General features: G+C 37.2%; 1 protein-coding gene across 1 annotated transcript in view; it reads left to right on the top strand.

The window, feature by feature from the left end:
• Window positions 1–26702, top strand: part of EFCAB13 (EF-hand calcium binding domain 13) — a 132744-nt gene that overhangs the window by 48148 nt on the left and 57894 nt on the right. The window contains 5 exon segments of the mRNA XM_045489278.1: window positions 11376–11870; window positions 13892–14029; window positions 15272–15343; window positions 20988–21131; window positions 25033–25107. Of these exon segments, the coding sequence (XP_045345234.1) occupies window positions 11376–11870; window positions 13892–14029; window positions 15272–15343; window positions 20988–21131; window positions 25033–25107 (924 nt within the window).

Genomic DNA, 26702 nt, shown 5'->3' with positions numbered 1-26702 from the left:
TACGTTTTTAAAAATCTCTTCCTATTGCACATGGTGTCACTCCCTTTTCTTTCTCTGTCCGGACATCCTTTGGTCGAGATTATCTATGTGTATAATTTTAAGCTCAATTTGGCTCAGTTGGTTGAGCGTCTGACTTCAGCTCAGGTCGTGATCTCACGGTTCGTGAGATCCTCAGCTGCTTCGAATTCTGTGTCTCCCTCTCTCTCTCTTCCTCCCCTGCTCACAGTCTGTCTCTGCCTCTCTCAAAAATAAATAAAGATTAAAAAAGATTAAAAAAAAGAATTATATAGTTCTAATAAACTTGCTACAAAGAGAGCAGCCTCTTGCCTGATCCTTTCCTCAGTTTCTCCAGAGGCAAACATTTTAGCTGATTACCTGATATTTGTCTTCATGACTGTAAATAACATGTTTGTATTGCTTCTTGTTGATTTTTTTAAATTTTGGGTAGACCTAGTAAACTCCCTAATATGAAAAATAAGGATTTAGCTCTGTTTCATTTTCCCTGTCCCCACCACATCCACTTCCCATACCTATCCATCTTCCTAATATAGTCATAGGGTAATTGAGTAAGTTTTAATTCTGTATTTATGTTAATATATTTATGTACACACTATTCACTGCTGAGCCACATGTAAGTATCTTGTGGCTACTTTCTCTTTCTGTACAATTTTTCCCTCTTTGAGTTGTCTTACTTATTTGCTTGGTTTAAAAAAAAGTATATATATTACTGATTGAAGCTTAAACTCTGCCAACTGTCTAAATATCCTCTTCGTAAGTTTGTCTGCACAAGGTATTCTAGTAGTTTTGTCTTCTTGAAGAAATCTTCTTTAGAGTATTTTGATGTTCTTCAGTATGAATTTGTTGCCCTCTACATTTTGTGTGCAACTGTCATCTTGAGATCTTTCTTCATTAACATGCTGGAGACTTTTCACTTCTCTCCTCCTATGACAGATTCTGTCTTTGTATTTTATTGATAGTTGGGTACAGAATTCTAGATTGTAAATAATTTTCTATGTTTTCTAGTTTTTTTTTTTTTAATTTTTTTTTGTTTCAACGTTTATTTATTTTTGGGACAGAGAGAGACAGAGCATGAACGGGGGAGGGGCAGAGAAAGAGGGAGACACAGAATCGGAAACAGGCTCCAGGCTCTGAGCCATCAGCCCAGAGCCTGACGCGGGGCTCGAACTCGCGGACCGCGAGATTGTGACCTGGCTGAAGTCGGACGCTTAACCGACTGCGCCACCCAGGCACCCCTGTTTTCTAGTTTTCAGTATTGCCATTGAAGTGCAAAATTTTCTGACTCTTGACTTTGACACTGATTTTTTTTTTTTTTCAAGCATATAGGATATTTTCTAGTCTTCTGAAAGTCTCCTTGAAAGAAGTTTCTTTGTAATGATTGTGCTGAATACAGCATCCTTTGATTCTGGAAATTAAAATAATTTGTTGATTTCGTTTCCTCTATTTTTTCTGTCTCTGTGGAACTCTTGATATTTGGATATGTGACATAATGGGATGATTCCTTTTTTTTTTTTAACCTTTTTCTTTTATCTCTTTGTTATGCTTTATTTATTTATTATTTATTTATTTATATTTATTTATTACATGAGTGGGAGTGGGAGAGGGGCAAAGGGAGAGGGAGAGGGAATCTTAAGTAGGCTCCACACCCAGCGCAGAACCCAACATAGGGCTCAATCTCACGAACCGTGAGATCACGACCTGGGCTGAAATCAAGAGTCGGATGCTTAACTGACTGAGCCACCCAGGTGCCACTCTTTGTTATGTTTTCTGAGAGAGTTCCTTAAATTTATCTTCCAATGCTTCTATTTAATTTTTCATTTGTACTTTTAAATTTCCAATAATTTCTTTCCCCTCTGTTATTTTATTATAATATCCTCCTCTTATTTCTTTTTTCAACGTTTATTTATTTTTGGGACAGAGAGAGACAGAGCATGAACGGGGGAGGGGCAGAGAGAGAGAGGGAGACACAGAATCGGAAACAGGCTCCAGGCTCTGAGCCATCAGCCCAGAGCCTGACGCGGGGCTCGAACTCACGGACCGCGAGATCGTGACCTGGATGAAGTCGGATGCTTAACCGACTGCGCCACCCAGGCGCCCCTCCTCCTCTTATTTCATGGGCATTTCTATTGTTCCACAAACAATATCTTCTGTTGCAACTAAGAACTTCTGTTGCAATGCTTTCGAGATTTCCTTTTTCATTCATATTCTGTCTCCTCCAAGGTATTTTTTTCTGTTCGTTTTTCATTTTAGGAGTGTTCCTCAAATGTCTGGTGATCTTTGGTTGTCTACTCATATTTGAGAATGGTGAACTCAAAAGCTATTTGGAAGCTCTGAGACTGAGGGCAAAACTAGCTGATTATGAGCTGTAGGATAGTGATTCTTAACCAGAGATGATTTGGAGATTTCCCCCACCCCCCACCCCGAACTTCCCCTTCCCCCAGGAACATTTGGAAACATTTGGAGACATTTTTGGTCATCACAATCTGTGTTACTGGCATCAAGTGATGAGAGGCCAGGGATGCTTCTGAGTATCCTACAATACACAGGACAGCTCTCTCAATAAAGAAGTATCTGTCTCAAAATGCCAGTACTGCTGAGATTGAGAAACCCTGCTATCGGGTGGTCTGGCTGGGCTATTTGCCTGGAAAACCTTTATTTATTTATTTATTTTTTAATATATGAAATTTATTGTCAAATTGGTTTCCATACAACACCCAGTGCTCATCCCAAAAGGTGCCCTCCTCAATACCCATTACCCACCCTCTCCTCCCTCCCACCCCCCATCAACCCTCAGTTTGTTCTCAGTTTTTAACAGTCTCTTATGCTTTGGCTCTCTCCCACTCTAACCTCTTGGTTTTTTTTTTTTGTTTTTTTTTTTTTCTTTTTTCCTCCCCCTCCCCCATGGGTTCCTGTTAAGTTTCTCAGGCTCCACATAAGAGTGAAACCATTTGGTATCTGTCTTTCTCTGTATGGCTTATTTCACTTAGCATCATACTCTCCAGTTCCATCCACGTTGCTACAAAAGGCCATATTTCATTTTTTCTCATTGCCACGTAGTATTCCATTGTGTATATAAACCACAATGTCTTTATCCATTCATCAGTTGATGGACATTTAGGCTCTTTCCATAATTTGGCTATTGTTGAGAGTGCTGCTATGAACATTGGGGTACAAGTGCCCCTATGCATCAGTACTCCTGTATCCCTTGGATAAATTCCTAGCAGTGCTATTGCTGGGTCATAGGGTAGGTCTATTTTTAATTTTCTGAGGAACCTCCACACTGCTTTCCAGAGCGGCTGCACCAATTTGCATTCCCACCAACAGTGCAAGAGGGTTCCCGTTTCTCCACATCCTCTCCAGCATCTATAGTCTCCTGATTTGTTCATTTTGGCCACTCTGACTGGCGTGAGGTGATACCTGAGTGTGGTTTTGATTTGTATTTCCCTGATAAGGAGCGACGCTGAACATCTTTTCATGTGCCTGTTGGCCATCCGGATGTCTTCTTTAGAGAAGTGTCTATTCATGTTTTCTGCCCATTTCTTCACTGGGTTATTTGTTTTTCGGGTGTGGAGTTTGGTGAGCTCTTTATAGATTTTGGATACTAGCCCTTTGTCCGATATGTCATTTGCAAATATCTTTTCCCATTCTGTTGGTTGCCTTTTAGTTTTGTTGGTTGTTTCCTTTGCTGTGCAGAAGCTTTTTATCTTCATAAGGTCCCAGTAATTCACTTTTGCTTTTAATTCCCTTGCCTTTGGGGATGTGTCGAGTAAGAGATTGCTACGGCTGAGGTCAGAGAGGTCTTTTCCTGCTTTCTCCTCTAAGGTTTTGATGGTTTCCTGTCTCACATTCAGGTCCTTTATCCATTTTGAGTTTATTTTTGTGAATGGTGTGAGAAAGTGGTCTAGTTTCAACCTTCTGCATGTTGCTGTCCAGTTCTCCCAGCACCATTTGTTAAAGAGGCTGTCTTTTTTCCATTGGATGTTCTTTCCTGCTTTGTCGAAGATGAGTTGGCCATATGTTTGTGGGTCTAGTTCTGGGGTTTCTATTCTATTCCATTGGTCTATGTGTCTGTTTTTGTGCCAATACCATGCTGTCTTGATGATGACAGCTTTGTAGTAGAGGCTAAAGTCTGGGATTGTGATGCCTCCTGCTTTGGTCTTCTTCTTCAAAATTCCTTTGGCAATTCGGGGCCTTTTGTGGTTCCATATGAATTTTAGGATTGCTTGTTCTAGTTTCGAGAAGAATGCTGGTGCAATTTTGATTGGGATTGCATTGAATGTGTAGATAGCTTTGGGTAGTATTGACATTTTGACAATATTTATTTTTCCAATCCATGAGCAGGGAATGTCTTTCCATTTCTTTAAATCTTCTTCAATTACCTTCATAAGCTTTCTATAGTTTTCAGCATACAGATCCTTTATATCTTTGGTTAGATTTATTCCTAGGTATTTTATGCTTCTTGGTGCAATTGTGAATGGGATCAGTTTCTTTATTTGTCTTTCTGTTGCTTCATTGTTAGTGTATAAGAATGCAACTGATTTCTGTACATTGATTTTGTATCCTGCAACTTTGCTGAATTCATGTATCAATTCTAGCAGACTTTTGGTGGAGTCTATCGGATTTTCCATGTATAATATCATGTCATCTGCAAAAAGCGAAAGCTTGACTTCATCTTTGCCAATTTTGATGCCTTTGATTTCCTTTTGTTGTCTGATTGCTGATGCTAGAACTTCCAGCACTATGTTAAACAACAACGGTGAGAGTGGGCATCCCTGTCGTGTTCCTGATCTCAGGGAAAAAGCTCTCAGTTTTTCCCCATTGAGGATGATGTTAGCTGTGGGCTTTTCATAAATGGCTTTTATGATCTTTAAGTATGTTCCTTCTATCCCGACTCTCTCAAGGGTTTTTATTAAGAAAGGGTGCTGGATTTTGTCAAAGGCCTTTTCTGCATCGATTGACAGGATCATATGGTTCTTCTCTTTCTTTTTGTTAATGTGATGTATCACGTTGATTGATTTGCGAATGTTGAACCAGCCCTGCATCCCAGGAATGAATCCCACTTGATCATGGTGGATAATTCTTTTTATATGCCGTTGAATTTGATTTGCTAGTATCTTATTGAGAATTTTTGCATCCATATTCATCAGGGATATTGGCCGGTAGTTCTCTTTTTTTACTGGGTCTTTGTCTGGTTTAGGAATCAAAGTAATACTGGCTTCATAGAATGAGTCTGGAAGTTTTCCTTCCCTTTCTATTTCTTGGAATAGCTTGAGAAGGATAGGTATTATCTCTGCTTTAAACGTCTGGTAGAACTCCCCTGGGAAGCTGTCTGGTCCTGGACTCTTATTTGTTGGGAGATTTTTGATAACCAATTCAATTTCTTCGCTGGTGATGGGTCTGTTCAAGCTTTCTATTTCCTCCTGATTGAGTTTTGGAAGAGTGTGGGTGTTCAGGAATTTGTCCATTTCTTCCAGGTTGTCCAATTTGTTGGCATATAATTTTTCATAGTATTCCCTGATAATTGTTTGTATCTCTGAGGGATTGGTTGTAATAATTCCATTTTCATTCATGATTTTATCTATTTGGGTCATCTCCCTTTTCTTTTTGAGAAGCCTGGCTAGAGGTTTGTCAATTTTGTTTATTTTTTCAAAAAACCAACTCTTGGTTTCGTTGATCTGCTCTACAGTTTTTTTAGACTCTATATTGTTTATTTCTGCTCTGATCTTTATTATTTCTCTTCTTCTGCTGGGTTTAGGCTGCCTTTGCTGTTCTGCTTCCATTTCCTTTAGGTGTGCTGTTAGATTTTGTATTTGGGATTTTTCTTGTTTCTTGAGATAGGCCTGGATTGCAATGTATTTTCCTCTCAGGACTGCCTTCGCTGCGTCCCAAAGCGTTTGGATTGTTGTATTTTCATTTTCGTTTGTTTCCATATATTTTTTAATTTCTTCTCTAATTGCCTGGTTGACCCACTCATTCGTTAGTAGGGTGTTCTTTAACCTCCATGCTTTTGGAGGTTTTCCAGACTTTTTTCTGTGGTTGATTTCAAGCTTCATAGCATTGTGGTCTGAAAGTATGCATGGTATAATTTCAATTCTGGTAAACTTATGAAGGGCTGTTTTGTGACCCAATATATGATCTATCTTGGAGAATGTTCCATGTGCACTCGAGAAGAAAGTATATTCTGTTGCTTTGGGATGCAGAGTTCTATATATATCTGTCAAGTCCATCTGATCCAATGTCTCATTCAGGGCCCTTGTTTCTTTATTGATCGTGTGTCTAGATGATCTATCCATTTCTGTAAGTGGGGTGTTAAAGTCCCCTGCAATTACCACATTCTTATCAATAAGGTTGCTTATGTTTATGAGTAATTGTTTTATATATTTGGGGGCTCCGGTATTCGGCGCATAGACATTTATAATTGTTAGCTCTTCCTGATGGATAGACCCTGTAACTATTATATAATGTCCTTCTTCATCTCTTGTTACAGCCTTTAATTTAAAGTCTAGTTTGTCTGATATAAGTATGGCTACTCCAGCTTTCTTTTGGCTTCCAGTAGCATGATAAATAGTTCTCCATCCCCTCACTCTCAATCTAAAGGTGTCCTCAGGTCTAAAATGAGTCTCTTGTAGACAGCAAATAGATGGGTCTTGTTTTTTTATCCATTCTGATACCCTATGTCTTTTGGTTGGTGCATTTAATCCATTTACATTCAGTGTTATTATAGAAAGATACGGGTTTAGAGTCATTGTGATGTCTGTATGTTTTATGCTTGTAGTGATGTCTCTGGTACTTTGTCTCACAGGGTCCCCCTTAGGATCTCTTGTAGGGCTGGTTTAGTGGTGACAAATTCCTTCAGTTTTTGTTTGTTTGGGAAGACCTTTATCTCTCCTTCTATTCTAAATGACAGACTTGCTGGATAAAGGATTCTCGGCTGCATATTTTTTCTGTCTAGCACACTGAAAATCTCGTGCCAATTCTTTCTGGCCTGCCAAGTTTCAAAAGAGAGATCCGTCACGAGTCTTATAGGTCTCCCTTTATATGTGAGGGCACGTTTACCCCTTGCTGCTTTCAGAATTTTCTCTTTATCCTTGTATTTTGCCAGTTTCACTATGATATGTCGTGCAGAAGATCGATTCAAGTTACGTCTGAAGGGAGTTCTCTGTGCCTCTTGGATTTCAATGCCTTTTTCTTTCCCCAGTTCAGGGAAGTTCTCAGCTATTATTTCTTCAAGTACCCCTTCAGCACCTTTCCCTCTCTTCCTCCTCTGGGATAGCAATTATGCGTATATTATTTCTTTTTAGTGTATCACTTAGTTCTCTAATTTTCCCCTCATACTCCTGGATTTTTTTATCTCTCTTTTTCTCAGCTTCCTCTTTTTCCATAACTTTATCTTCTAGTTCACCTATTCTCTCCTCTGCCTCTTCAATCCGAGCCGTGGTGGTTTCCATTTTGTTTTGCATTTCATTTAAAGCGTTTTTCAGCTCCTCGTGACTGTTCCTTAGTCCCTTGATCTCTGTAGCAAGAGATTGTCTGCTGTCCTCTATACTGTTTTCAAGCCCGGCGATTAATTTTATGACTATTATTCTAAATTCACTTTCTGTTACATTATTTAAATCCTTTTTGATCAGCTCATTAGCTGTTGTTATTTCCTGGAGATTCTTCTGAGGGGAATTCTTCCGCTTGGTCATTTTGGATAGTCCCTGGAGTGGTGAGGACCTGCAGGGCACTTCCCCTGTGCTGTGGTGTATAACTGGAGTTGGTGGGCGGAGTCGCAGTCAGACCTGATGTCTGCCCCCGGCCCACCGCTGGGGCCACAGTCAGACCGGTGTGTGCCTTCTCTTCCCCTCTCCTAGGGGCGGGATTCACTTGGGGTGGTGTGGCCGGTCTGGGCTACTTGCACACTGCCAGGCTTGTGATGCTGGGGATCTGGCGTATTAGCTGGGGTGGGTAGGCAAGGTGCACAGGGGCAGGAGGGGCAGGCTTAGCTCGCTTCTCCTTAGGTGATCCACTTCAGGAGGGGCCCTGTGGCAGCGGGAGGGAGTCAGATCCGCTGCTGGCAGTTTGGCTCCGCAGAAGCACAGAGTTGGGTGTTTGTGCGGAGCGAGGAAGTTCCCTGGCAGGAACTGGTTCTTTCTGGGATTTTGGCTGGGGGATGGGCGGGGGAGATGGCGCTGGCGAGCGCCTTTGTTCCCCACCAAGCTGAGCTCTGTCGTCCGGGGGCTCAGCAGCTCTCCCTCCCTTTGTCCTCCAGCCTTCCCGCTTTCCAAGCAGAGCCGTTAACTTATGACCTCCCAGACGCTAAGTCGCGCTTGCTGTCGGAACACAGTCCGTCAGGCCCCTCCGCTTTTGCAAGCCAGCCTCCGGGGCTCTGCTTGGCCGGCGAGCTGCCCCTCCGCCCCAGCTCCCTCCCGCCAGTCCGTGGAGCGCGCACCGCCTCGCCGCCCTTCCTACCCTCTTCCGTGGGCCTCTCGTCTGCGCTTGGCTCCGGCGACTCCGTTCTGCTAATCCTCTGGCAGTTTTCTGGGTTATTTAGGCAGGTGTAGGTGGAATCTAAGTGATCAGCAGGACGCGCGGTGAGCCCAGGGTCCTCCTACGCCGCCATCTTCCCTCCGGTCTCTCTGGAAAACCTTTAATATGACTGTCTTTAGGGTATATTTCCTTTTGAGGTGGTCAGAGTGTTCAAAGAAACTTTGAATATCCTTCCCGGAGGTATAGCCTTGCTTCATAGAATTACAGGTGTTAAATAAGACGAAAGACTGAAGTTCCCATTATTCAGTTTAAGCCTCCCTCCGAGTTTTGCAGGTAATACTCCTACCCTCTATTGTGTTTAGTATTCCATAATCCAGAGACCTTGTGTTTAACCCTTTCTGATGAATTGTCACTTTCCTGCTGGAGTAGGAGAAGATCAATAACTGGCTGTGCCCAGTGGATAAAAGTGAATATCTGGCCGTGTGAAGAGACCCTAGGTATCAAATTACTACTTAAAGGGATTTTAACCAGTTCTTTCTTTTTAGCTTCACTCTTACCCTCACTTTTAGAGGTACCTAAATGCTACTAATTTATGAGCTTTTGGAGTTTTTGTGTTATGAGTTGGGTTGCTTCTTGGCTTTCCCCATTCTGCCTTATGGTTCAGCCTTTTCAGGTCTACTAAGTTCATCAGCTTTCCAGATTCCAAAATTTAATTGTAGTAGTTTCTTTTCCTCTTCTTTTTGTTATTATGGATTTGTGATGTTTTAAAAATTCTTTTAGTTTATTTTTGAGAGAGAGAGAGAGAGAGAGAGAGAGAGCGAGCCGGGGAGGGCAGAGAGAGGGGAAGACACAGAATCCAAAGCAGGCTCCAGGCTTCAAGCTGTTAGTACAGAGCCTGATGTGGGGCTCCAACTCACAAACCGCAAGATCATGGCCTGAGCTGAAGTTGGACACCTAACTGACTGGGCCAGCCAGGCATCCCCAAAATTCCTTAGTTTAAATGGAGTGTTTGAAGGCTGTTCAATTTGCTATTATTACCTGAATGTTTCAAAGTTTATTTTGAATTCTAATTTTGTCTTTGATGTAGAAGTTTTTTCATTAATTTTTCTTTTCTGACATAGATATTACTAATAATCACATACCCACTCCCATGCATAATAATTCATGTTATTCATTCTTCTGTATCTTTGCTGATTTTTTACTAGTTCTGTTATAGAGAAAGGAACATTGTCTCCAAATATAATTGTAGATTTGTCTATTTCTCCTTTCAGTTTTGTCAGGTTTTGGTTCATGCATTTTGAAGCTCTGTTGCTAGGTGAATTCACATTTAGAATAGTTATATCTTCTTGGTGAGCTGATTCTTTTATCATTATGCAATATGTATGTGATCACTGGTAATTTTCTTTTCTCTCAAGTTTACTTTTTCTGATTCTAATATAACTCCAGTTTTCTTTTGATTAGTGCTTAGATGGTAAGTATTTTCCATCCTTTTACTTTTAACCTTCTTATATCACCAGTTTTGAAGTATTTTGTAAACCACACAGAGTTGGGTGATGTTTTTTGTATTTATTTGTATAATTCCTGTATTTTAATTGGAGTGTTTAAATCATATGTAATGTAATTACTTATACATTCAGACCAGGTATACCATATTATTATTTGTTTTCTATTTTTTCCTCTGTTTTTCAACCATTTTATCCCTTCTTTTTTGGGGAGCATTTTTTTAGTATGTGAATTTATTCTGTATGTATTTTCACTATATCTCTGTATTTTTCCAGTGGTTGTTTTAAGGATTATAGTATACATACTTAACCTTCTCTAGTATACTAAAATAAATATTTTACCACTTCAAGTGGAATATAGAAGTTTTACCATTATATAGATCTTTTTACCCTCCCTCCGTTAAGCTGTAATTTTATTATGTATTACCACTATACACACTGAAAACTTCAGACAATGTTTTATAAGTTTTGCCTTCAATGATCAAACATGTTTTAAACTTCTAAGAGGAGAATAATAGTCTATTATAAAATCAAGTATTATAACATTTGAAATACTTTAAAATGTGTTATTCAAATGTAAGGTACTATTCTGAGCCATCAGATGAATTTTATAAAGGAAGCCCCAGTGGGACATTGTATTAATATTTTTCTGAAGAGGTTATTTTATATACAAACTATTTTTTCCCACAAGTACTGAGAATCTTTAGGAGAGTAAATATTTGTATTCTGATGTTAAATTAAAAACAATTTTTTAAATGTTTATTTTTGAGAGAGAGGGAGACAGAACATGAGTGGGGGAGGGGCAGAGAGTGAGGGAGACAGAATCTGAAGCAGGCTCCAGGCTCTGAGATGTCAGCACAGAGCCCAATGTGGGGCTCAAACCCATGAGCAGTGAGATCATGACCCGAGCCGAAGTGGGATGCCCAACGAACTGAGCCACCCAGGTGCCCCTGTATTCTGATTTTATAAATAAAAATTTCCCCACTCCAACTTCCTTATACTTCAGTATGCTCATAACTAAGGGATTTGTAGCTGTATTGGCATATTTAGCCTATAATCTTTCAAAATTGGCAGAGTGGGGAATGAGAACTACAAACTTCAGTAGGCTATCACTTTTGATTTGGTGTAACTTCAAATAGCTTTGGATAAAAGAATTTAAATATATTAAACCAGAAGATTATATTTAACCTAGTTAATATTTCAGTCTTAGTTATCAGCTCTGTTAGTTTTTCAACATATTAACCTTATTTAACTTTTTAAACTTTGTTTATTTAAGCAATTGATAATTTCTTGAATAGTTTTCATGAGGACTTAGTTGTTACTTTTTAAAAACTATTACAAATGGTACAGGTAAATATAATAATTAAATATGTTTCTCTTGCTTAGCAGTTATGGAATCATCAGCCTAGGATGAATCTACTTCAAACAGAAAGTTATCAAATATATCAGAATGTTATCCACAGTATAGGATGAAAAGCAGTTTCTCTTCCAGACTACGTGAACCATCATTATTCCCAAAGTTAAATAGAAAACACCTCCAATATCATAAAATTATGGAGGATAATGATTACCTTGAATTTAAAAGATCAAAAAATCCTTTGCAAATAAAAAAATTCCTAAATGGGGTTGATAGCAGTGATATAGGATTCTGGGAACCATATTCAAAGGATGGCATAAACTTTAAGAAAAGTTCAGAGAAGATTGAAATTCATGACTCAAAGTCTACGTCACATAGCTTGAAGAGCATCACAAGCCTCAAAAAGTCTCTCGATAAAAGTGATCATTTTAGTATCCCCAAACTTCAGAAGCCAGCTGTGATAAGGCATTCCAGCCTCCTAAAACAGGTTTCGTCGAAAGAAAAGATTGCAGTGAATGCTCTGGGTCAGTATCATATATGTAAGTCAAAATATAGGTCCTTGAGTTCTTGAGTCATCACAGAAACAAGCTGAATTAACCATTGATTAGACAGTTGTTTGCATTTCATTTGTCAATACTATTGAGTAATCACCACTTCTGGTATATAGACCAGTGTATATAACACTGTGGTTTTAAGTTGTGCCTTTTCAGATGGTTGTGTTCCCTTTTTCAGATGCCTAACTTTGACCAAGAAGTTTATTCAGAGATTAATTCAACTCACTCAAGTTCCCTAGAAATAGAGGGCCTGTTTTCTTTTGGAAATGCTTGTTTTATAATTTTTAAATATGTAAGGAGTCTATGTGAAATTTTTGTTCGGGTTCCATAATTTAAATATATGATATCCATATCCAATATGATATGATAATGCTTCAGATATCATCTCTTTTGGACATGGGAATATGAAGAAAGATAAAATAACTACTATTTTACAGTTTGGGTCCCCAGGGCTTTATGGTCTTTCTCCAAGATGAGCAAGGTTTTCCAACCAATATATAGTTTCCTCCTTCCGTGGTACCTCTATCACAGAAGTCCTGTGTGTGGAACTTAATTAAATACTCCTTCCTATAGTCCTTGGCTGAAGTTACTTAAGTTGTTTATTTTCTTGAAAGAAACTTATCTTTTTATTGCATTTAATATTGAAGGTAATTGTTAAAATGAGTGCTTAGTGAAATACTAGTGGTTCTTACACAGTAATACATATTTTAAACAACTCAGTTGAACAGAAAATGTGCTCTTTTAAGGAGGCACAACAATGTTCTTTCTGATTCCTTTACTGATACACTACTATTACTCTGTGCCTCATTCCTAATTCTGAGTTCTTTATATTCCAGTAAGATTAAAACACTTGTTAAAGGAACAGTGGAGTAGTAGGCATTTAGCCCATGGGTAGAAGAAGCCTGTGGAAGAAAGTGCTTATCTATCTTGCTGGTGTCGCCAACCTTTGCCGTACTTAATATTCTTTGTAAAGAGAAGTGTGAAATAGTTTATCTGGTATAACTTCTCAAGATAAATTGATGGTAATTGAACATTTCTGAAATGTGACTGTCATTTGATATACATTTTAAAAACATTTTTAACTTTTCATGATAATTTTTAAATCATAAGAATTACACAAAGGGAAAGACATTTCTATATACTCTTCATCTCGTTTTCCCAGGTATTAAGATCTTGTATAATCACAGTACAGTGAACTAAATCAGGAAATTGACACTGATACAATATTATTTATATTCTGAAGATCTTATTCAATTTTTTTCAATTGGTCCATAAATGTATTTTTCCTGGTTCAAGGTCTCATCTAGGATCACACATTACATTCAGTTGTCATGTATCCCTTAGTCTCCTCTGATCTAGGATAGTTTCATGACCATGACACTTTCGAAGAGTATTGACTAGTTAATTTGTAAAATGTCCCTCATTTTGGGTTTTCCTTATATTTCTTCGTAAATTCAGGTTATGCATTTTTGGTGGGAATTACAGAGAAGTGATACTATGCCTATCTCAGTGCATGATATTAGGGGACTCACGATGGCCATGTGTATCTACTGCGAAGATTTTATGATTTTGAAGATTGTGAACTGAAAACATGGTAGCCTAAAATGATGGGAAGGGGAAGAACTCTCATTGTTTGCTTGGAATCCTGGAATTTAAACTAAACACTTTGTTGTTGTGATCTCTTGAACTTGTTCATTATATTTTAATCAGAACCAAGCAGCATTGGCTGGGTCACTAGAACAGGCTGTTCCTCCAAACAAGTAGTTTATAAACATTTATAGAACTTCAAGATTGTTTTCTGTTTGAGCTATATGGGAAATATTTAGGTATAATGTAAGATACAACAGAAATATGAAGAAAAAAGCAGTCATATGAGGTAATAATAATTAGATAAAACTTGTTTTCTAATTGCTAAAGACTTTGGGTGCTAATTATTGCTTAAGACACATAAATTCTGTGGCTGAATAGTCTTCTACATTTTGTATATTTAGAAAACATCTGTGAAGCTATCAATAAACTCCAAGAAAATTACATTGCTGCAGAAGAACTTGAATCCATTTTGCCTTCAATAGGACTTACTTTATCAGACAAAGAGTTCAAGGAGATTGTGGCAAAGACTACTCAAAATGGTGAGACTGATAATACCAAACTTTTTGAAAAAATTAGATACTTTTATGGGATAGTATTAAATGATGGAGTAAGTTCTCAACTAGGAATGAAACAGAATGGGCCATGCTAAAGAAGATTCTAAAAGAACAGATATAAAAATGGAAAGTGGGAAAAAAAAAATTCCTGGAAAATCTGCCCTAATGGATTGGTTTGGAGGGACTAGGCCTTTTATATCTCAGAATTGTTATGTAACACTCTATCACTATCCCTAGCTATGCCTTCCCGTATGGGACAGGTACTGGAAAGGCTGGCCCAGTTGTAGGGAGGTTCAGGCAATAAGAGCACAAAATCCAAGGGGTACAAAAATCTCTGAGCAAATAGCCTAAGCATCCAAGAAGAAATAACTGGAGATTCCAAAATGGTAAGGAAGCGCTACAACTAGGAATTTAGGGCTAATGATACTTAACCAATCAAGGCAGATGATTAGCATCTAGATGTTAAATAGCATATCCCAGTCACCAGCCTAAGTTCAAGGCAGATTTTAAGTTTCCAGGAAGAGCTTTTGTATTGGAGAAGTTGTTTTATCATTAAGTAAGAACCATCCACAACAGAAGTTCAGCTGAGGAGAGGGCAGAGGCAACATTTTGGGGAAAGACTGACTTGGGAATATGTTAGAAATGAATTCTTAGAACCTGAGCAAAATTTCTTAGCTAAGGCAAATGGGAAACAAGATTAAAAAAAAAAAATCTAAGGTGTAGGTGCTACTAAAATTATTGAGCCCTTTCATGTTGCTTATCAGGATTGGTAGGATCACTGTGGAGGTGTATATCTAAAAATAGGTAGTTAATTGGATCAGCTGATAGTAATGGGGACACTTGGGTCTGTCAGGATTGGTCAGTATTGTCAAGGTGTCTTAATGGATAGCATTTGACTGGGTTTTCAGGAAGGTATGAAATAGACTCCTTAAGTTTCTCATGGTCCATCTATATGGTCACCTTTCCTTTTTCCTATATCTATCAAAAATTGAGGACCTAGCTCAGTCCATTGCACTTTATAATAGGTATTTAAAAATTATTGAGTAATTATCAAAATGAAATGAACTGACCTAATTCAGAGACTCATCTAGGGAGACAGGATATGAAAGGAGAAATAGAATTATGATGAAGTGAAGAAGTAATTTTTTTCATAGTTGTATGAAACTATGAATTTACCTTTTATGCAAAAATATAAAGAATGCATGATCTAAAGTCTTTATTTTACAGGAAATGGAATGTTGAAGTTAGATGACTTTATGAGCGCTCTCTCCAAGGAGCAAAGTCTTCCTGAATGTGATAGTAGGTAGGAAATTTATTTTAAAATGATTTGGAGGAAAGAAGTGGTTAGGTTGAAAAGAGGTTCAACTGAACTGAGTTTGCTTTTTGGGTAGATACTTATTAGTTCTGAAATTCTCAGGCAAGCCATGAAAACTTGATGTATTAGGGTAGTGATAGCTAACTTGCTTCCCTCACAGAATTGTTAGATGGATTTTAAAAACTGTAAAGTACTACATAAATGTATAGTAAGGTAATGAGGAATTGCAATAGGTGATTAGCCCCATTTTTAGCAATTGGTGGATGATTTGATTTTTAATTTTTTTATAAGGAACTTGTTTGAATGAAATACTGGTTTTGTTTTCCTTGTTTTAGAACATTTCTGAAAAAATTGTATTAAGCTATAATTTACATACATAAAACTCACTCATGCACTAATTTTCATGAAATGTATAGAGTCATACAATCAACACCACAATCAGTTTTGTTAAAAATTTTTGCTTGCAATGATTTTGGGTTTTTATGCAAATAATTAAATATTTTTCAGCAAGATTAACATGAGAAATGAAAGATACTAAGCCTTGGTGTTTTTATTTCCTTTTGTTTATTCATATGCTAAAAAGGAAAGATAAGCTTTTTGTGTCTTCCCAAAGGATTTCTCAGATAGAGAAAAATTAATCCAAAGGAAGAGATTTTTCTCTTATACTTACATGAAGTCTCATGTTAAAAACTACATTATTGTGGTGCCTAGGTGGCTCAGTCAGTTAAGTGTCCGACTCTTGGTTTCGGCTCCGGTCATGATCTCACAGTTTGTGAGTTCAAGCCCTGTGTTGGACTTCTTGTGGACAACACAGGGCCTGCTTGGGATTCTCTCTTTCTCTCTCCTCCCCTACCCTGTGTGCTCTCTCTCTCTCAAAATAAATAAACTTATAATTTGCTGCATTATAATTTGTCACTTATGATGAATTGCTTAAGTGGTGTTCTTAAAGACACTATTAGCAAATTTCTTGAGTGCTTTACCTTGTAATCATTCATTCACGAACTCAGTCACCGTTTCATTGCTGTTTTGTGAAGTAGTGTCTTGGTTGTAGCCGACTCCTCCCTCCCATTTCCCCCATTATACTGTTTTTAAAATTCATTTTATTTTAACGTTTTATTTATTTAAATAATCTCTACACCCCACATGGGGCTCAGACTCACAACCCCAAGATCAATTGTCTCATGCTCTTTGGACTGAGCCAGCCAGGTGCCCCTAAAATTTATTTTTAATGGTGGTATTTAACACGTAACATAAAATTTGCCATCTTAACCATTTGTAACTGTACAGTTCAATAACATTAGGGTTAAGTATATTCACACGGTTGTACAACGAATCTCTAGAACTTTTTCATCTTGCAAAACTGAAACTCTATACCCAGTGAACAACAACTACCCATCTGTGCCTCTCCAGCTTCTGACAACCATCATTCTACTTTCTGTTTCTGTGAATTTGCCTACTCCAGATACTTGAGTGGAATCATATAGTATTTGTCTTTATGAATGAATGGCTTATTTCACCTATCATAATGCCCTCAGGATTCATCCATGCTGTAGCATGTGTCAGATTTTTCTTTCCTTTTCGTGCTAGTATCACATTGCATGTATATGCCACATTCTGTTTGTCCATTCATCCATTAATAGACACCTGTGTTACTTCTACCTCTTGGCAATTGTGACTAGTGCTGCTGTGAATGTGGGTATGCAAATACCTCTTTGAGCCCCTGCTTTCAATTCTTTGGGATATATAATCAGAAGTGGACACAATCCAGGTCTGTAACATTTCCTTCACTCCTAAAATTCTCTTGTGCCCATTTACCGTTAATCTCTACCTCCATTCCCAGGCAACCACTGATCTGCTTTCTGTTTCCATAAAGTTGCCTTTTTTTTTTAACATTTAATATAAATGAAATCATAAAACATGTGGTCTTTTGTGCCTGACTTCACTTTTTTTGAGGCTAATTCATGTTGTTGTATGTATCAGTGGTTTGTTCCTTTGTATGGTTAAATAAGTCCATATTACATTTTATAGGTATATTCCATTTTGTTGATGGTTCACCAATTTATGACATTTGCTTATTTGCAGTTTGGGACTGGTATGCATAATGTTGAAATTAACATTTGCATTGCAGTCTTTCTGTGGACATGTTTCCATTTCTTTTGGGTAGATTCCTAGGAGAATAATTGCTAGTGTGTATGGTAAATATATGTTTTACTTTTAAAGAAATTACCAAACTGTTTTCCAAAGTGGCTCTACCATTTTCATTCTCACCAGCAATGTGTAAGGATTCTGGTTTCTTCCTATCCTCCACATTTAGGTATTATCTTTTTGTTTATAATCATTATAATAATTGTGTAGTGGAATTTCATTATGGTTTTAATTTTGCATTTCCCTAATGACTAATAATGTCAAGTTTATTTGCACATGCTTACTAGCTGTTCATATATCTTTGGTGAAATATATATTCAAATCTTTTGCCCACATTTAGAATTCCATTTTGATTTATCTATAGTGTTTCAGAGTATATCTCTTTGTATACCTTTTAAAGTTGTTGCTTCAGGTATGTATACATAACTTATCACACCCTATTGGTGTCATCATTTTGCCAGTTCAAGTGAAATACAGAAGACTTATCTCCATATACATCCCTCCCTCCTTTATGATATAATTACCTTAAATATTTCCTTACATATATTTAAAACCACATCAGGTGGTATTATTTTTACTTCAACCATCAGACTTGATTAAAAAATTCAAGAGAAGGAAAGCCTACTATATTTACTCATATTTTGACTTACCATTTTCTTTTTTTCCTTCTTGATATTCCATAGTTTTTTTTGTTTTATCCTTTATTTTCTGTTTAAGAACTTCCTTTATCCATTCTTAGGTCTACTGACAACAAATTCTTTTAGTTTCCTCTCATCTGAGAACATCTTGATTTCCTCTTCATTCCTGAAAAATAGTTTTTCTGAATATGGGATTTTACGTTGATAGTTCTTTACTTTCAGCACTTGAAAAATATTGTGTCACTTATTTCTGGCTTCCATGGTTTCTGCTGGAAATCCTGTCATTCAAATTGGTTTTCTTTCCCTATAGTGTTTTTCTTAGGCTGCTTTCAAAATGTTCCCTTGTCTTTAGTTTTCAGAAGTTTAATTATGATGGATCTTGACATGGATTTCTTTGGATTTATCCTGTTTGAGATCCACTTTTGTCTTGGATCTGTAAGTTAATGTCTCTTGATAAAAATTTGGGAAGTGTGCAGGCATTATTTCTTTGAGTGCCTTTTTAAGTCTCTTTCTCTTCTTCTGGGACTCTGATGGACACAAATGTTAGATCATTTTTATATTCCTACAGGTCTCTGGAACTGTTCATTTTTTCTTCAGTTTATTTTCTCAGTGTTGTTCATTGGATGACTTCAGTTGCTTTCAATTCATTGATTCTTACCTTTCTCTCCTCCTTTCAGCTGTTGAGTCCATCCACTGAACTTTTAATTTCAGTCATCATATTTTTTAGTCATTAAATTTCCATTTGGACTTTCTGTGTTGGTGTTTGTGCAAGAGAAAAAGCAGGGAGCTCTCCCAGTCCTCACATACTGTCCCTATACAGGAGAAGACCCCCACCCATCGGCCCAGCCTGATAGGCCCTAGGCCTCTACCACCTTTTTCCTTCCCCAGGCTCTAGGACTGACAAGATAGCTGATGGTTCTTTGGGACGCCCTGAAAAAGTTGACGTGCTGGATAAACTCTTTACCTCTCCAGGAGGAAACTAAGAGCTGGGAATTTTAATCTAATCCTGTGCTGAACAAAGGGGAGGATCACTGCCTTCTACCAGCCCAAGCCATCGCTTTATTCTACCCCAAATTACTAGACTGTGCTAGACCCATCAGAGCTCCAAGCCTGGCAAAACAGAAGCCAATCTTCTGGGGAGGCATTTTGGAAAAGCTGAATTTCTGGATATGTGGACCAAACTCTTCTTCCCCTTGGGTGAAGCTGGGAGCTAGAGTCTTTTTTGGGTCATATGGTGCTGCATTGGAGGCAGCACTTGTGGAAGGGTGTCCCAAATGTCTGTACCAGCTTCAGTACGTCTTGTTTTGCATTCTCCTGGGATACAAGAGCCTGTCAGTTAGTTTCTAATTTCTCACAAAAGGAATTTATTTTTTAATTTCTGCTGAATCAGTGTGTTTGTGGGGAGAAGAAGGGTCCAGGGCGTCCTACTTAACCATCTTACTGACATCACTCACAAGCTGTTTACTTTTTTAAAAAAAATTTTTAATGTTTATTTATATTTGAGAGAGAGAGAGAGAACGAGAGTGGGAGAGGGGCAGAGAGAGACGGAGACAGAATCTGAAGGTTTTAGGCTCTGAGCTGTCAGCACAGTGCTCAACACAGAGCTTAAACCCATGAGTCATGAGATCATGACCTGAGCTGATGTCAGGTGCCCAACCAACTGAGCCACCCAGGTGCCCCATTAGCTATTTACTTTTAAGTGAGAATTTTTTTCATCTAAAAATTCCTTTCACAAGATAGTATCATATATCTTGTTCTACATATTTATACATAAAAATTACCTTTTTAAGAATCATTTTAAGAATCATCTAATTCAGACATCACTTTGATCATTTCTTTGTTTAGTAATCCATAATGACGTCCAGTGACTGCCTAAAGTCGATTAACTCCTGATAATGGCTTTAATGCCCTCCACTGCCCAGCTTCCTCACTTTACCTATCCTAATCTTCTATTAGAGAAAATCTATTTGAGTTTAGTTTGTTCCAAAATTGACACAAAAACACACCCGCATGCATACCTGTCGACCCCCTTAATAATTCTATGTGTTTGTAAGTTATTTTAAGAAAATTTTATTGCATGGGCACCTGGGTGGCTCAGTTGATTGAGGGTCCACTTTGGCTCAGGTCATGATCTCGCCGTTCCTGAGTTTGAGCCCCATGTCTGGCTCTGTGTTGACAGCCTGGAGCCTGCTTCAGATTCTGTGTCTCCCTCTCTCTCTGCCCCTCCCCGACTCATGCTGTGCCTTTCTCTCTCTCTCAGAAATAAACATTAAAGCTTTCATTGCAGTAAAAATTTGTTTAAATTTAATGGAGGGAATACTGCCCAAATTTGTGAAGCATATATTCTAAAGTACCATAAAAAGACATGTGGGATAGTTATTTCCAAGTGATAATATTTATGTATACAGAAGATAAACTAAGATTAACCAGGGACTGAACCATGTATTGCTACAAAACCTTACCCCAATTCATTATTCAGGATTGAAAGTTTTCTACTTATTTCTGTATCTGCTACCGAGAAACAGACTACTAAGAAAGTTTAAATTGTTAGAAAATTAAATGGGGAAATTGTATAATATTTTTGTTCCTGTGCACTTAAATTGCAATTAAATTGGCACTTCCTTTGATACAGAGACAATAGGAAAGTAGAATATATTTTTGGCTCTCATTTTATACTTTGTTGGTTTTAAGTATTAAAGATTCTGGTAATTCTTTTCATATATAACATTTCTGAAGTTATTTTCTATGCTTGTTTATTTAGTGTTAGAACTAAAATTCATCTTACTATTGGTGTTTTCTTTTTGACTTATATTTAATACTCATTAGCATACTGCTTTATTTTCAGTGTTGACTGATGTCATTAAAGCCATTGATAAAATTAAAGATGAAAATATTAATTATGAGGATATGACTACTTGTCTTCAGCATTTTGGAGTTTACCTTTCTAAGCCAGAATTTGAGAAGATCACAGAGTTGACTGAAGCTGACAGTAAGTGAAAACTGGGTTGACACATGTGAAAAGATGGTCACTTTGCTATTTTTTTTCCCTCAGAATAATGACTTTATTTTTTTGATTAGAAAAAAGTCCATTAAAATGAAGTCAATACAGAAAAATACTCAAAAGTACAACAAAACACACAAAATCGCATGATCCAGAAATATCCAGTATTAACAGTCTTTCCAGACACTTTTTTCCTATAGGCAAAAGTACAAACAAAAAGAAAGTAGAGTTTGTGGTTTTGCTTTCTGACAAGGAAGAGGTCAGGACAAAAGTCGTTAAATGGGACAAACGACGCTTTATTATGCCAAAGCCTATAATTCATAAGGAAGGTACTAGTTTTGAGTATCGATACCCTTATAACTTAGCAGCATCTTTTCTAAAGAGAAAAGGTGGTTGTGAGATAGACAAGTGTGTGGGGCTATAGATGAAATAAGAATGGCCATGAAGAGTATGTGAAGAGTACAGGAAGAGTATGTGAACTTTTATTACAATATATTTCTTCTTTTGCGTGTATTAAAATTTTTCCATAATGAAAAGCAAAAAAGGAATAGAACAAATGTAAGTTATGTGCCTTACGTGAGAAAATGATAAGACTTTGTTAAAAGACATTATAGAATACCTAAATAAATTGGAATATATCCCATATTAATGGACTCAGAGACCCCCAAGTCTGCCAATTCTCATAATTAATTTACTTATCTAAAGCAATTCTAATAAAACCCTGACTTTTTGATGAATTAATTCTAATATTTGTATGCATAAACAAAGATCAAGAGTAGCTAAAACACTCTTGAGGAAGAAAAAAGTGGATAGGGTGTATGAGTGGTGTTGGAGGGATCTTGCTACCCTGGATATTAAGACTCATTATAAAGTTACAGTAAGTAAAACAGTGTGAAAATGGCACAGGGATAGAGAAATTGATAGGACAGGATAAGTAACTTCCAAATATATCTACACACATATAAGGAAACATATATAATGAGGTGGCAGATTGCTGGGGGGGAGGGGAAGCACCAGTTAGTAAATGGTGCTGGAATAATTAATTATTCAAATGTAAAAAATAGAATTGGATCCCTACCTATGTATCATATTCAGTAATGCTTTCCAGATACGAACACTAAAATTCTCTTTAGAGAAAGAAGAAAAATTTTCTGACTTAGAGTTACAAGGAATTATTTTTAAGATACAAAATCACTAACCAGAAAAGATTTATACATTTGACTGCATTAAAAATAAGAACTTCTCTTTATTAAAAGGTAATACAAACAATGAAAATACAAGCCACAAATGGAGCAAAGACTATTATTTAAAAAAAATTTTTTTAATGTTTATTTATTTTTGAGAGAGAGGTGCAGAGTATGAGTGGGGGAGGAGCAGAGAGAGAGGGAGACAGAATCTGAAGCAGGCTCCAGGCTCCCAGCTGTCAGCACAGAGCCCTAAGCGGGGCTTGAACTCATGAATTGTGAGATCATGACCTGGGCCAAAGTTGGATGCTTAATCGACTGGGCCACCCAGGCATTCCAGAGTAAAGATTATTTGTAACACTCATAACAGTGAAAGATCATTGTGGAGAATAAATAGGAAACCCCTATAAATTAACAACCCAAGAGAAAAATGGCCAAATTACAAGAACAGCCATTGCCAGATGAAGAAACATAAGTGGCTAATAATCATATGAAGTCTTTTTATACATCATAGTAATCAGGGAAATGCAAAATTTAGGTCACAATGAAATACCTTTTGATGCTGACCAAATTGGCAAAAATTAAGGTCTGTTAATTTAATTGTTGGTAAATAAGGCAAAAGTGGTAAAAGAACTTTGAAAAACATTATGTAGTATTCTGTAAGGTTTTCATACTTCATGGCTTAGAAAATCCATTTTTTAGTGATACGTCCCAGAAAATCTCTGCACTGATGTGCAAGGAGACATGTTAAAAATGCTCATAGCAGCTCTGATCTTAATAGAAAAAGGAAGGAAGGAAGGAAGGAAGGAAGGAAGGAAGGAAGGAAGGAAGGAAGGAAGGAAAGAAGGAAAGAATGAACAAAAAGAAACAACATGATCGGTGATAGGATGTATAAATAAATTGTGGTATTTACCACTGATGCATGATGAAATACTGATAATGTGTACATTAGTGAAAATGAACTATAGCAATATACTATATGGATGGTTCTTGGAAATATAATATTGAATGAAAAAAGCAAGTCTAGATTGCTATAGTGTGATAATTTTTATAGAGCTGTAAAACAAAATTAAAGAATATTTTGTTTATCCTGTGTAAAATTATATGTAAAAAAGCAAGACCTTGGTTAATTTTAAAAAATTCAGCAATGTTCTCTCTGTAAAGAAGCAGTAGAATAGAATGGGGGAAGCACAGAAGCAGATGCAGTGGTGTTAATAATGTTCTTCAACTGTGAGGGAGAGGAAGGGGGAAAAATGTTACAGAGAGGGAGTGAGGCAAACCATAAGGGACTCTTAAATACTGAGAACAAACTGAGGGTTGATGGGGGTGGGGGAGAGGGGAAAGTGGCTGATGGGCATTGAGGAGGGCACTTGTTGGGATGAGTACCGGGTGTTGTATGGAAACCAATCTGACAATAAACTATATTAAAAAAATAATAAAAATAAAAAGTAATTTTGTCCTTAAAACAATAATGTTCTTCAAATGGGAGGTGGGTTCAGTGGTTCAGCTAAAACATTTGTGTATCAAATAGACATTATCAAAAATAGGGAATCTATTGCTTTAGAAAGTTATATGTTCCTGTTAGTGAATGTAAATCTTCATTAACTCTAACATTCCCCTAGAATTTTCAAAGTCTCATTTTTTTCAAGTCTTTAAATATTTGGTTAAGAATACAAATATTCTTTGGTTAAGAATACAAATACAGGGGCGCCTGGGTGGCGCAGTCGGTTAAGCGTCCGACTTCAGCCAGGTCATGATCTCGCGGTCCGTGAGTTCGAGCCCCGCGTCGGGCTCTGGGCTGATGGCTCAGAGCCTGGAGCCTGTTTCCGATTCTGTGTCTCCCTCTCTCTGTGCCCCTCCCCCGTTCATGCTCTGTCTCTCTCTGTCCCAAAAATAAATAAACGTTGAAAAAAAAAATTAAAAAAAAAAAAAAAAAAAGAATACAAATACAAATAATTTGGTGCTCCTTAAAGTAAACTTCTCAAAGATTCTTTATCTTGGAAATAGGCAATAGGCTGTGCCTTATCTTTTATAGATTAGAATTGGAATTTGATGTTTTTAGTGGGATAAACAAAGGAGTAGTGTTACCAAAAGCTCATCCTATTTATATAAAACCTTTATATGCGGCCTTAGAAAATTCTTAGAAATCTTTATCCATTCTAATATTGGGATATTATATATAATCATGGAAAGACATTTTCTAAGTATAGAATGACTATTAAAATGTTTAATAGTTTCAAAAGTACACTGGAATAAAGATAACAATGTGAATGGTAGCCTGAGGTGGGAGAAACCAGAGGTCAAGAAAACTCACTTCTAATCTCTGATCTCGTATTTCCTTTTGTGACCTGGGGAAAAAAATCATGATATCATGTCTAAGTATTTTTTAAAATGTATAAAATAATACACTAATTCTTTACCTACATATCTTTGAGTTGTTGTCAGGCCAAGACAAGATAATTAAGTTAAAATTAAAAATGTTGTGCGCTTGTAACTAGAAGGATTTTGATTAACTTTCCTGGCATTTTTCAGTTTTACTTTCTCCTTGTGTGTTGAATTGCTTTTTCCTCTTAGAACCATATATTTTTAGTGGTATTAGCTGATGGCTATAATCATGTTATCTCCCTATAATTTATTTTACATAATTCAATAGTTGTCATAATTAACATTTGAAGATATTGAAGAAAATATTCTTTTCTCCTTAGAAACGAAAAAAGTGAATTTTAAAGATTTCATTGATACAATGATGACCAATACAGAACGCTTCTCTGAAAAATTATGTAAGAACATCACATTTTGTGCTTTTATTTACTTTTTCAAGTTTATTTATTTATTTTGAGAGACAGAGAAAGAGCAGGGACAGGGCAGAGAGAGAGAAAGGGAGAGAGAGAGAATCCCAAGAAGACTCCACACTGTCAGTACAGAGCCCAGTGCACAGCTCGATCTCACAAACCATGAGATCGTGACCTGAGCTGAACTCAAGAGTTGGACACACTTACCCAACTGAGCCACCCACCCCAACATATATTGTGCTTTTAGTGGACCAACTGGTGTGACAAACTTTAGAAGAGTGTAGTAGACTAAAAGAGGTAGTCATCCTGTAGGTCATCAGCCAAACAGATGCCTGGCTTACTGCTGATGTTTGGTTTCAATCTTCTCTGTTAATGATTTCTAAATCTCGAGCACTTCCACGTGCAAATGAATTGAAAGTTTTTACGAGCTTACTCTTTATCCTCACACTTACTATAAAGAGCTAGAACCGTGTATATAAAATTCCTTTTTGGAAGATGTAAAATGTCTTCCCAATTTGGGGAAGTGATGCCATCTAGTGACTAGTGCTGAGTACTAATATGCAGAATTTCCTCTTTCATTTGTTTATATATTTTTTTCCATCTTCCAATTTATTCAGTAATATTTACTGAGCCATTGTTATATATGCTTTCTGTTAAGCTGATGAGCTGTTAAGATGAGAAAGACAGTCTTGGCCACTCAGAAGCTCACTGTAAAGAAATATAAGGTCCTATATGTATATTTTAAATGGAGTGAAGTTAGTTTAAAAATTGAAGCTAAAAGTAGCATTTTGTTATTTTGTGCTTAGCTATTGGGTAATAGTGCATTTTAAGTAACAGTTATTTTACCTTACACTAGAAATCAATTTAATTTGCTTTCTATACAAGGTGGAACATAATAGATTAATTGGATGAAGAGATTATTTGCATTGTTAGTCACTTCATTTATCCTAGGAATTTTAGTTTCATGGAAATAAAAAGTTTTTGTTTTTGTTTTTAAACATTTTTATTATTTTTGAGAGACAGAGAGAGATAGAGCACGAGCCGGGGAGGGGCAGAAAGAGACAGAAACACAGGATCTAAGCAGACTCTAGGCTCTGAGCTGTCAGCACAGAGCCCGACGTGGGGCTCGAACTCACAAACAGCGAGGTCATGACCCAAGCTGAAGTAGGATGCTTAACCAACTGATCCACCCAGGCACTCTGAGTTAAAAAGTTTTATTAGCACAGAGTTGTATAGTATATTATCTTACTCGTATCTATAGTTAAATTTCCTTTCTTGTTGTTAAATATTGCACATTTATATTCACTGCTTTCCTTTTTTCTTCCTCTGGCTGCTCATTTCTTCACCAGACAGCTTGTTGGTTCTGTATGCCTCATTGGGACCTTCCATCCATTTATCCCTCAACTTCATCCTTACCCACCAGTCTCCCTGTTTTCACTTTTCTTCCTTATCCACTTGAAAATCTCTGGTCTGTGTACCTCGAATACCCTAAAGTCTTCAGTACCCTAAATTGCCCTTTGGTTGCACCTGTCTGACAAAACTCCCAACCCTGGCTTCTCCTCGTGGCTGACATCATTTCTAGA

This window comes from Leopardus geoffroyi, chromosome E1, assembly GCF_018350155.1.
Source record: "Leopardus geoffroyi isolate Oge1 chromosome E1, O.geoffroyi_Oge1_pat1.0, whole genome shotgun sequence".
Taxonomy (NCBI): domain Eukaryota; kingdom Metazoa; phylum Chordata; class Mammalia; order Carnivora; family Felidae; genus Leopardus; species Leopardus geoffroyi.
This window is presented reverse-complemented; position numbering and strand designations above follow the sequence as displayed.